The 13261-nt window shown below is 33.0% G+C and overlaps 1 protein-coding gene across 1 annotated transcript; it reads right to left on the reverse strand.

Moving 5' to 3' along the window:
* Positions 1-420: 420 nt before the first annotated feature.
* LOC120121616 (ADP-ribosylation factor-like protein 2) lies at positions 421-3639 on the reverse strand. Its single transcript, XM_039140940.1, has 6 exons — positions 3462-3639; positions 3277-3387; positions 2953-3115; positions 2608-2712; positions 2031-2188; positions 421-433 (listed from the first exon to the last, which is right to left on the reverse strand). The coding sequence occupies exons 1-5, from the start codon at positions 3524-3526 to the stop codon at positions 2051-2053; spliced, it is 582 nt and encodes a 193-aa protein (XP_038996871.1). The 5' UTR covers positions 3527-3639; the 3' UTR covers positions 421-433; positions 2031-2050.
* Positions 3640-13261: the final 9622 nt, after the last annotated feature.

Genomic DNA, 13261 nt, shown 5'->3' on the forward strand with positions numbered 1-13261 from the left:
AAGCCTTAAAAATCATGGGAAAATCACCATGAAGCTTATTATCAATTTTATAACAAATTAGGATCTCTAATTATATAAATCCTTTAAGTTAGGGTTTATGGACCAAGAACACATGTGTTCAAAACTTAATAAAATTAGTACCAAAAGAAAGCTAGGATCATGGACTTCTAAAATATGTAGACGGATTTCAAAATTAGTGAATAGATTTTGATGAATTTAACTTGAAAGTTATGAGTCCTTGAAGAATGGTCTTTAATGGTGGAGAGGGGAAATTGTTGAAGATGAGAGAAAACTCCTCTCCTCTTAATGGTTTTCACGTGAAAACGACAAAATAGGCATTTTCTTAATTAAAAAATGTCAAAAATTCTATAATGTAGACACTGGTTTGATGAGTCATCTCTTAAAAACTTTTGGGACAATTAATACCTTAGTCCTTGAACTTTGACATGTAAAGGAAATGGACTTCAAACTTTACTTACATTTGAAACTACTAATTTCATATTTCTTTCATTTTAGTCATTATCCATAGAATTTTGATATTAACCTAATAAATATAGGATCTATTCTAAACCTAAACGTATTTATTCAAAATCTTTATTCGAATACCGAAAGAGAGAAAAATTTCGATCATCGAAAGTAAAAACAAATACTAGACTAGCTTTAGGGGTGTTATAGTTCTTATGATGTAAATAGTGATTAAAGTGCTATAGGCTAAGCAAGGCTTTTAATTACCATTGCGTGCTTCAATTAGCCGAGCAACATAAGTCACCTATGTAAGAGTGAAGTGGGGTCACTTCAAGGAGACTATAGGCATAGTTATTTCAAACTCTTGCAGAACCAGATGATGTTCACACCTATATGGACATACTCATGAGAATTAAAATACTTGGAAAAGTTTTAATAAATTAGGAACTTTGAGGCATATTTTTTAAGAGTAAAGGTAGAGTATTGAATAATGAATTTAATGATTCATATTCTACTCCATGAAATATTTACAATGGTATCTCTTATGCTCAAAATGGTTGAGTGATGAATGAAAAAATTGATGCTCAAACTATGGTACGTGTGAACTGTGTTGTGTAAGGAAAATGAGAAAACATAAATCTCACATTTGTGTGATAATAAGCATGCAAATAGTTTACATACACCAATCCACTTGCTAGTCATTGAATTACTTGGGTTGAGATTGGACTTTGCGCGCATGCATATGAAAATCCAAGCTCATATCTTTTTTATTGTGCTTTGGGCCCTCTGGGGGCCTATGGATATTGTACTAACTACGAATTAAATATTTTCTTTAAATGTGATATATCTTTTTGAATATTATGAATTGAAAAGGATATTATGTGATTTCCTTTAATTCGAATATTAATATGGTATATTTTGCAGTTCACGAATATATTCTATTAAATGTATATAATTTATTACTTCTAAATTTATTTGGATACTCATTGATTACCTTACTTTTCAGATTATTCTTTTCAGCTTTTCTCCTATAAAAAACTATATAAATACCATGTAAATCTACTAGGTTAAAAATAACTCAAAACTCTTTCCTTCCCTAGTTTTCGAAGATAACTTCAATCAAGATATAATTTGTGATCTTTATAGTTGTGCTATTGTACGCTGATTATCTCGAGCACCAAGGAGTGGCCGAAAATCTACCTTAAAAAAATTGTGTAACTACATGCCTCAACTAGTTTTCAAGTCATAATTCTGCCAGTATTTGGATTTTTTATTCTAAATTGTACTTTTTATTTTATTAATGAAAATCTATTTTTCTTTTTTTATTTTTATCTCGAATTGTTATACTTGAAACAGAATTGTAACAAAAATATGAGAACACAAGATGTTATAATTGAATGTATTTGCTAAAGTACGAAGTGGCAGAATGTATTTGAAATCATAAAATTTAGTGAAATTTGAAAACTTTGACAGAAATTCAAAACTTCGTCGTTGTGTTTCAGCAGCCAACCAAGAAAAGGCACGAGGATTTGGAATCCTATTACCCTGGTCCTAAATCTGAGCACCCAAATCAAACAAATTAAAGCTAATCAAGCATGTAGATCCTCGAGGCCACATCTTGAACCAGCCAATCAAATCCCTCGAGAAGCCCTTCACCAGTGTATGCACTACACCCTACAATTTTCCAATGCCTTGATTTGTCCATAGCTTCCAAGTTCAGCACCTGCAGATTTTTAAAAATCAAGCAAATAAAAGTTAGAAATGTATATGTTTCAACAACATTTACATGGTAAAACAAACCAGCATTTGAAATGAAAGGCTTAATGGCCCAAATAATGAGTAACTTGAAGCCGAAAAAGAAAGCCTATAGTGCAAAGACTACATGACATTAATATATAATAACTTTTGGAACAAGTAGATGACACGTTCGACAAAGAAACATATGGTTTTCAGCTGTCTTTGTACTCAGTTGGTACCAATGATATTGCAAACTCTTGCAGGTTCGAGTGAACTTAGCTGCATAATATCTAGAATTTTGGGGTTAAAGGTAGATAAGAAATGGATAATATAAGTTTTTGCAATCTAACAAACACATCCAAATCCAAAAATAACAAGAAAGTAATTATCAGTTGGTAGTCTTACTTCAGCAATTTCAGTTGGTGTAAGAGCACCTTTAATGTCTTGTTTGTTAGCTAGTATCAACAAGGACGCCCCTGATAACCTATGCAACACAAAGAAGATTAACAGCTACTAAGATAAATAGACCAGAAAGAAGTATTCAGCCAACAAAACCCGGGGGACTTCGCTAGGCATTAGCATGAAATGTTTAATATTCTCTCAAACATCCATTGCGTAACCTCACACCGTTATAGCACGAAAGATAGTGTCAATGAAATGACTTCTTCTGAATTCTAGTTTTTCTCATTAGAATACAATTTATAAGAGGTGCCTTTGATAGGCAACAACAAATCAAATTAAAAAACATACCTCTTCCCTTAGAAGATTATCAAGTTCCATTTTGCAATCATCTAATCTTCTAAGATCTGAGCTATCAACAACCCATACCAGACCATCAGTTTGTTCAAAATAGTTCCTCCAATATGATCTTATAGTTCTTTGACCTCCTACATCCCATATATTCAGAGTATATCTGCCAAAACCCAAAATTAAAATATAAAAAACATTAAAACCATACCTCTAAATTCTCTAGTAGAAAACCTAAAAGAAGAACATCCCAGAAAGAGTTTGTTCTAACACTTGGTGAGCTTAGCTAATTAATGATTACAAAATTGGGAAGAGGGAAAATATTACTTTTGGTAGCTGATGGTTTTGATGTTAAAACCAAGAGTGGGACTGATGACGCTTGTGTCTTCTTCATTAATCTTCAAAACAATAGTGGTTTTCCCTGAATTATCAAGCCCACTGCACCAACAATTAGATAGAAGTTATGAATAGTGATTTTCTAATAAGCACAAAAATGAAAAACAGAGACTTACACCATAAGAATTCGCATTTCTTTCTCTTTTCTCTTGATCTTTCGAATGATACTAAGAAGACCCATTTCTTCTACTCGTGGCAAATCTCGAAAGAGAATTTTAGATTTGCTCAAACAGATCGGAAATTTTGAATGAGAGAAGCAGACAGCTGAGATACTTCAGTCCAACAAAATACGGCGTCGTTCCCTTTACAAGCTGGTACAGTGCCTAGCTCAGCTGGGCTATTAAGGGTAATAACTAGGTTTTTTTTTTTTCCAATAGGACACCTCAAAAATTAATTTGGGACATAAGACATTTTATCGAGGTGACGAGTTTAATGGGATATACTTTTTATATTCTGAGTCTAATATTTTAAATATTTCCTATAAAACAAGTCACCTCGAGATGACGAATTCTATTAAAAAATTATTTTTTTCATATTATTATGAGAATTTAAGGTTGGAAAAAATATACACATACTGTTGACGAAAACGGGTAAAGAAAACAAAAGAACACGAGAATTTTATGAGGTTCGGCAATGTGCTTACGTCCTCGGTGCCTAGGCGGCGCTAGAAGTTTTTATTCAATAATATTTTAGGTCTAGGTTACATCTCTATTTATAATAGAAAACCCTGGTACATAATTACAAAATTAACCATGTACCGTACCGCGGGGGCTGCGCCCCGCACCCCCAACCCACATAATTCGTAACCCCACAACCAGACTTTCTTTGTAAGGACAGTTGATGTTCGCTTCGCTCACTCCGCTCCATCTCCTGTCCTCTTTACTGGTATATTTATGAGCCATACCTAACACATACACTCATCACGTCGAAGTTACAAGTTTTATTAGATTTTTTTTTGAAAAAAAATACAAACTTAATACATTAGATTAGACTTTCAAAAATACACATTAGGAAGAAAAGAACTACAAACGTAATACATTAACATAAGGACGTAAATAGGATTAATCTTACAAACACCATAAACATTAAATAAAATCATTGATATAGCAGTAATATTAAGAATTTTTAATCTTCGTGATCATTAGACTCGTTAGAGGTAAGATTATGTTCTTCAATTCCCCATTCTTTTTGTTGTTGTCGTTCACGTACGAATTGTAATCATGCTTCTTCTGGGTCTCCATCATCTGTTTATGTCTTGATCATTTGTCTGAGTTGGTGGGATATTTGAGCTGGAAGCAACATCCTCAATGGTACGAGCAAGGTCGAGATCATCGAACTCTACAAACAAATCAACATTAGACAAAGAGTGATAATAATATGTCTTAATCATTCTAGTAAGGTTTACATCATCGCTTAGATGAAACCTTGTGCATGATAGTGAATGACCCTTAAAGAGAGCAATGTCTGCCGAAGCTATGTAACAACTGCATAGGTAAAGGCCACAATATAAAGTACTGTCCACATCTCCCAAGATATCAAGTAGGTCGATAATCCTTATGTTGATTAAGAATAGACTTTATTGATTGAAATAGTCATATTTACGTCCTTATGTTAATGTATTAAGTTTCTAGTTTTTATCTTTCTAATGTGCATTTCTGAAAGTCTAATCTAATGTTCATAATTTATTGTTCTTTTCAACATAATATGCCACATTTTGGAGATTAAAAAAATCTAACAGAACTTGTCACCTCGACGTGACGAGTTTTTATGTATTTTTTCAACATTAAATTCCCATAATATGGAAAAAAATATTTTTTTAATATAACTCGTCACTTCAAAATGACGAGTTTTAAAAAAAATATTAAAATATTAAGCTTGAAATATAAAAATTATATCTCATGTAACTCGTCATCTCGAAATAACGAGTTCACCTGGACTGTAAAAAATATCGTAGAATCCAAATTAATTTTTGAAGTGTCCTATTGGGCCATATAATTAGGACGGGTGCCCTCTTGGGGGAAAAGCTTATAACTACCTAATAAAAAAGCCCAATATAGAAATTAAGCTATCCCACACATATTTCCGATCGAAAAAAATTGTCCTTTTTCGCTTCACCAAAGAACTCACTGTTTATATGATTATTGTATGAATTATTAAATCAATATTGTTCTCTTAACATGCCTGCCAATTCCATTGGGAAAAACCAGGCAAGTAATGAGTATTTTTGTTAAGCGTCAACGAAGATGTAAATCTATATTTATATATATTCATATGAAGAAGTTTATGTGATTTCCGGCAGATATTAGAAGATAAAGTTTCAGCTTTGCACTGGAATTTGATATGACTATCAATTTTCAATCTTTTTTTTTTACTTTTACTGTAACCGAATTTCACAAAGAATCCTGACGTTATATTGTCACGCTTCTTACATTGCGTAAAATCAATAGGACAAAGGACGAAGGAGGAAGATGTAATTTAAACGACTTAAAAATGCAAAGCTTTCTGGTAAGAGCCAGCTGATCATAGAACTTTTTCTTTCAAACCAGAGCCAGGGGAATAAAGATGCAGCAGATAAGATATTGGAAAAGACCAGTCAACAAATTTGTTGAAAAATGGGGATCCATAGGGTACCTTTCCTATTAATGGAGTTTACTGCGGCGGATCCCAAACCCTACTGTTTATTAAATGTTATGATTCAGTTTTTTACATGAAGAAAATGAAAAGTAAACTGGTGGAAGGAATGTGTCCGTAACGTCAGCTTCCAGTATTAAAATATAAAAATGTTTGGGTTTGGAAAAAATCTGTTTGGTTGCCTGGAAAAAAAAAAGTTATACGCAGAGATTCAAAGTATTTTAAAGCAAAAAGAAGGACAAGAAGAGATTGGTTTACATAAAGGACATGCATCCAAATTAGTCCAAGGAAGATTAGATCTAAGCCTTGATTCCTATCTTCCTTACGAGGCATTCATTTTTTTTTTTTTTGCCTTTTTTCCTGTTTTCATTTTCAATATTATATATATTGAATGAAATCACCATAGTCGTACTTGGTGTAAATTTTCAAATCTAGTTTACCTCTTTATCTAAAAAGATAAAGGTCAGATATAATGCATGGCAAATACAAACAAATTAATTAATGAAAAATTAAGTTACACATAAGAATTTTTTTGACATTACACATATTTTTTTAAATATATTAGAATAATTTCAAATAATGGAGTATTTTTTTTTGGCAAGGGAGGGGTGTATTTACCCAAAAATCATTGATTTTTTTATTATTTACGTGTCAGACACCGTTAGAGAAAATATTACGAATCTAACACCCTTTGCAGAAAGGTGCGGCCCATGCACCGCTCCTTACGTTGATATGACGCCACGTGTTGAAAGGCGCGATGCATGGGCCGCGCCTTTCTGTCAACTGACACACGTGCCAGAAAGGTGCGGCGCATAGGTCGAGCCTTTCATAATTGTTTCCGAATTTCTCGGCTTTTAAAATTCTCCTTCGGCTATAAATAAGGCCTCTCAACCTGTAAACATCACCCATCAATTCTTCTTATCTTTGTTTCACAAGTTCGTTCGATCTTTTGTTGTAAGGTAATTTTTTAATACATAATATTTTTATATATGATTATTTGAAGAAAAAAAATATTGTACTAATTATTTTCTATTAATTTTTGTGATTGTAAAATTGGAAAGCATGATCATACGTCGAAATATCTTTACCGATACGGTAATAATATAAAATTATAGTATTTAAATTATTTAAGTTTATTTGTAAAAATTTTATTATGTTATATTTTAATTCATATATTATTTATTTAATTAGGCTTATTTTAACTTTTTTTTGCAGATATAAGACTGTCTCCCTTTCAAACTCTCAGAATGACGCGAATTTCAGCTATTGTTTACTATGATGGAGAAATTTAGGATGATGGAGAAATTTGGGAAGATGAAACCGGCGTTATGTTCGTATCAAATCATTCTGTTAAAATATCCTTCAAGAGAAACATAACTCTTGAGGAGCTGATAACGAAGATTTGGAGGAAGGTTCATGTTAGAAGTATTAGAAGACTGTCGTCGCTTCAGTACAAATTTCCAGCATCAGTGTTTCCGTTAACTTATACAGTGTTTGAACTATCGAACGATGATGATGTTGAAATGATGGTTGATTCTCAAAATCATTATTCAGAAGCCGATACAGAGATATATGCAAAGTTTGTTGAAGTACGTGCTGTTCGGGGTATGTCATTAAGCTCCCACTATGGGTTGGCTCAACAAGTTGATCAAGTTGACAGCCCAACTACAGTAATGTGTAATGATTTTAACGCTATAATGGGAAATCCGCTCATGGTGACATCCCATCAAGTTCATTGGGGAGACATTCATCAGCAACTCCTTACGATTTGTACCGAGGTGGGTTCACAAACAATTCGTATAGCAACATCGCGTCCAGTTCAAGGGGAAGACACTCATCTGCCAATTTCTTTGACCTAAATATGGAGATGCCCTCGACGCAATAATCTGTGCAATTTCCATTTGACACGATGGCTTCAAGCTCCAAGGGGAGGCATTCTACTTCGACCTTCTTTGATCTCAATGTCGAGATGCCTTCTAGTTCAAGGGGAAGGCATGCAAGTACTAGGTTGTTCGACCTAAATGTGGACAGCGTGGAGGAACCCTCATCTCCACCAGAAGAACCACTTCGTGAGCCAGGTACGGATGGTGCTGATACTGGACTATTCGTTCACCCAGAATCACTGTAGTTCAACTCCGATGATGATGATGATGTAGATGAAGTTCGCACAAATGTGGTACAAACTGAACCTCCAACATACATGTATGAAGCTGACTATGGTGCAATGTACGAGCCAGAATTTGCGGATATGCCTAATCTCGGTGATTATGGATTTAATTCATCAATAATTAATGGTGAATTATATTTAGGCATGGAGTTTTCAAGCAAAGAAGAAGCGATGATGGCAATAAAAAATTACAATATCCGTAATTATGTTCAGTCCAGAGTCGACCGTTCTATGATCGAAAAGAATGTTTGCCACTGTGTGAAACGTGAAAACAGATACAATTGGATGATTCACGTATCGAAGAGGAAGAGGAAAAACAATAGATGGGAACTAACGATATACAACGGTCCTCACACATTTTGTGCTTGAGGGATCAACCAAGATCATCCCAACTTGGACTCCGAAATGATCTGCCAAGTTATCATGCCCATAGTAAAAGCAAGCTCTCATATAGTTATTGTTGTGTTGATTTCAGTTATACAATCGCAGTATGGGTATTTCGTATCAGCAAAATGTCTCGATATATGATTTTCATCCAAATGAAGCATATCGACTTCCATTTTATAACTGCAAAATATAAAATAATTTAATAAAATACTAAAATATTAATTTAATGGAATATAATATAATATATTACCTTCTAAATAAAATTTGATTGGGGTTTAGCTTTAAGAGGGTTTAGTTTTTGATATGGTTTAAGAGGATTTGGTGTGGTGAAAATAGTTGAGAGGGTATTTATAGGATGGGATGGGGTTTGGGCGGATAGGTGAGGGAGTGTGAACGGTTGGGATTTAATTATGAAAGGCACGGCCCATGCACCGCGCCTTTCTGGTACGTGTGTTAGCTGGTAGAAAGGCGCGACCCATATACCACGCCTTACACTGATGTGGCTCCAGCTGGCGTAAAACGCGGTTCATGGGACGCGCCTTTCTGCAAAGGGTGCTAGATCCGTAATATTTTCTCTAATGGTGTCTGACACGAAAATAATTATAAAATAAGTGATTTTTCGGTAAATACGCCCAATGGAGGTATATAGTCGTCACACATAAGCATTGAGTAGACAAAAAGAGGTTACAGTGTCCATAATATCTCAAAATACTGACAACTTAGGATCGGTAAGGGGTTGTCTCCCGAGTTGTCTCAAGAAAGGCAGACTAATATACGGCGTTATCGGAAACATAATAAGATACTTAACAAAGTCGGTTTAGCGCTACCAGAAATGTTGAGTAATAATAAAGTTGTAGGTGAAAATCATGAAGAAATATTAAAAAATTTGACTACCGGAAAACTTAGCTTGTCGGTACGTATCGATACCATTCAAATATGTATCGATACATAACAATATATCAGGTAAAAATATGATAAAACCAGGTTCAATATGACAAAACTGGTAAAACGCTACCGGATATGTTGAAGGTATCGATTCTATTCATATAAGTATCGATACTTACGAAATTTAAAAGAAAAGCAATAATATTGCCTATAAAATATCGATACTTTATAAACATGTATCGATACGCAACAATATATCAGGTAAAAATATGATAAAACTGGGTTCAATATGATAAAACCGGTAAAGCGCTACCAGATATGTTGAAGGTATCAGTTCCATTCAAATAAGTATCGATACTTATGGAATTTAAAAGAAGAGCAATAATAGCACCTATAAAGTATCGATACTTTATAAACATGTTTCAATACGTAACAATATAACAGGTAAAAATATGACAAAATCGGTAATTCTCTACCGGATATGTTGAAGGTATCGATTATATTCAAATAAGTATCGATACTTTTGGAATTTAAAAGAAAAGCAATAATAGCACCTATAAAGTATCGATACTTTATAAACATATATCGATACATAACAATATAACAGGTAAAATATGACAAAATCGGTTTCATTATGACAAAACCGGTAAAGCGCTACTGGATATGTTGAAGGTATCGATAATTTAATAAGTATACATAAGTAATTATCGATATTTTTAAAAGAAAAAAATGAAAACCTATCGAAAGTATCGACACCTGACATAAAAGTATCGAGACTTAGTAATTGTATCGATTAAATACAAATAACATATCCGGTTAAAATACCAAAGGAATAGCTAAATTTCCTCTAAAAATAGATAGAACACGACCATAGTTTTCGAAATCGAAGCGTAATTGTTGTTGCATTTCACAAGGTGTTTTTAAAGCGAAGTTTGTTTGTTTTTTCTACAGTCGAATCGAAAAGTACGTTGTTGAAACCCTAGTTTTTTATTATTACAGTAATCGTAAATAGGGTTTTATGTGTTTGGGGTTTTCAAAGTAAAGAAACATTTAGGACCGATTACAGGTAGAAAGTGATATTCTAGGTAGATGATAAATATTAATACTTTTATATAATATTATAGGTAGAAAATGATATTATAGGTTGTATAAATGTACTGATACTTGTAGTATTGAGTATTCCCATTCGTTTAAAGGAAATAAGGATTAGGGTTTTTGGGTTTGGTTTAGGGATTTCAAAGCCAAGAAGGATTTGGGACCGATTATATAATATTATAGGTAGAAAATAAATATTGATACCTGTATATAATAATATAGGTAGAAAATGATATTGTAGGTTGTATAAATGTATCGATACTTGTAGTAGTGGCCATTCAAATTCTTTTGAAGAAAACCGTTTTACTACAAGAGTAGATATCGATATTTGTTTATTGAATAAAGTGTATGTAATCATTATTTGATTTTGATTTGTGTAAACTGATATATGAAGGAAAAATGAAGTCAACGGATCTTGCAATTGTTGTTGGCGAAGAAGACTTTGAAATTGAGTCCGAGAGTCGAAAGTAACCAAATGGTGGATATATGTACTTCTAGTAAGTATCACTTTATGTTTGTTATTATTGTTGAAATGGTAATTGGATTAAAGTATTTAAGAACTTTAAATTGATTACAAATTTTAAATGTTGACAGTATGACCGAATGCCAAAGGATGAATGAAGCTGGCAATCACATTGGTTAGGTATGTAAAATAAAATTGACATTGAGTATTATTTAGCGTTAATGTATTGATTAAGAAACATTTATGCTTAAGTTTAGGTGAAAAATGATATGTTGGAGAAATGGAAGTCGATGACTGATGCTGAGAATGAACCTTACTTGATACGCTCAAAGATGGATAGACAAGAATACAAAGCTTGGAGGAAAGCACATGAAAAGAATGTATTCATTAAACTTGTAAATACTTTGATAAAAGATATTGAGAAAATGTAATAAATGTAATTAAATAATATTAAGAATATAATCAATGTATTAATATTGTAATTTAATTTTGAAGGTTATTGGCAAGGAGGCAGAGGAGGAAAAGGAGAAGGAAGAAGATATGGTAGTAGGGGGATGACGGTGAAGGAAAACTGAGTAAATTTGACATTTTGATGTCTGAATTGACGGATGTAAAAAAATTTCTTTTTGATATTTTGCAAAGACAATCAAGAGTCGAAAAGGCAATTAAGAGGCTTAAGGGGGAAGTGGTTGGAAAAATAGATGGAGTGGTTAAAGAAGTTGTGAAGTTGAGGGGTGAACTTAAGATGGTGATGGGTGGAAAATTGATGGAGTGGTGAATGAAGTTGTGGAATTAAGGGGTGAACTTACGGGGGTGAAGGGAGTGGTTAAGAAAAAGTTGGATGAAGGGGAAAAAATAAAGGGTGAAATAAAAGAAATTAAGAGTTATGTGGAGGAAAAATACGATGAATTGAAAAAGTATGAATAAGAAAGGATGAAGGAATTAAGGAGGAAGGATGTGGATGTGATTTATATACCGGAGAGTGTTATAGATACTGATTTGGATTCGAAATGTCCTGCACCCAAGAAGAACCAAAAGGTAAGCTAAATAAAAGAAAACATAATTTGATTTTTATTATTTTGTTGTGCAAAAGTTTGTATGCGAAATTGTAGGTTGAAAAAGCAAAAATTTCAAGCGAAATTGGTGATTACGAAGCTTCAACGTGTGATTATTTATGGAATAGTGGGTTACAATCGACGTAAGTGAAATATATTTCTTTGTGAGTGATATTTAAATATGTCATGACAAAATATTAATCCTAATGCTTCATACAGATATATTGTAATCGAAATGGGAGATCAATTCGCTTCAGTATCCGACGTTAAAACGTTGAAACCTATGGAATGGATTGGCGGTGTGGTAAGTAGAAAGTAAAAAATGTTAAAACCTAGTGAATATGTTTTGATTGTGTAATTAATTTTGTTAGGTTATTGATTTGGTCGGTTGAATATTGTGTTACAAATCGAATAAGATATCGCAACATGGGAAGATTGGCTACTTTCTATACAACTTAGCGGTGAGTTAAATTAATAAATGTTGAAAAGTAATGCTATAGATGGTCAATTAATAATGATTGTCGCGTAAATGTAGAAACAAGCGTTGGACGACAAAGCAACTATTGCAGGTGTTTCGAGCTTTTAGGAGATGATATCGGATGACTATTCGAAATTCACCGACTGTGACAAGGTAAGACACCATACGAATTGCAAATGATGTTTTGGGATAGTTAATGTTGAATTTTGTCAAATTGGGTGTGAAATTTATTGCAGATCTTGATCACAATAAACGACGGTGGTACCATTGGTATCTGTTGGTGTTGGATATGGTTTCTTGTGTTATAACGATATACGATAGTCTATTTTCATCTCCAGCGGCCAAATATAGAGTGAATGATGCTAAGAAATTTGTATGTATGAAAGTAAATTATGTAATTTATAATGCATAATTTGTTTGAATCATAACTTGATATTTTTAATACAGATGACAATATTAGATAGATATAATAAGGAACACATTTTTTTAAAAGCATGTGGGCATCTAAAGGTCCTATTGAAACATTTCAAATTTGTGGAACATAAGATGAATGAACAATTGAATGGGTATGAGATGTTATCATAAATAGAAAACGCAATTTATGTAGGTTTCATAATTGACATGTGTGGTATTCAAATTGTGTAACAGATATGATTGCGATATTTATGTGATTATGCAGATGAAATCGATCAGTTCTAGAGGGTCAATAGATGATTTTGTACGTGGAATGAAAAATTAGTTTGCGGTTAAATTGT

Source organism: Hibiscus syriacus, unplaced genomic scaffold, assembly GCF_006381635.1.
Source record: "Hibiscus syriacus cultivar Baekdansim isolate YM2019G1 unplaced genomic scaffold, ASM638163v2 tig00110377_pilon, whole genome shotgun sequence".
In the NCBI taxonomy this organism is placed as follows: domain Eukaryota; kingdom Viridiplantae; phylum Streptophyta; class Magnoliopsida; order Malvales; family Malvaceae; genus Hibiscus; species Hibiscus syriacus.

What these genes read in the sequence shown, in the direction of transcription:
- LOC120121616 (XM_039140940.1), bottom strand. Translation starts at nt 3,526, where the DNA reads ATGGGTCTTCTTAGTATCATTCGAAAGATCAAGAGAAAAGAGAAAGAA. An exon ending in GAAATGCGAATTCTTATGGT is followed by an intron (nt 3,388 to 3,461) that starts GTAAGTCTCTGT and finishes TTGTTGGTGCAG; the next exon opens with TGGGCTTGATAATTCAGGGA. An exon ending in ATAATCTTCTAAGGGAAGAG is followed by an intron (nt 2,713 to 2,952) that starts GTATGTTTTTTA and finishes TTATCTTAGTAG; the next exon opens with CTGTTAATCTTCTTTGTGTT.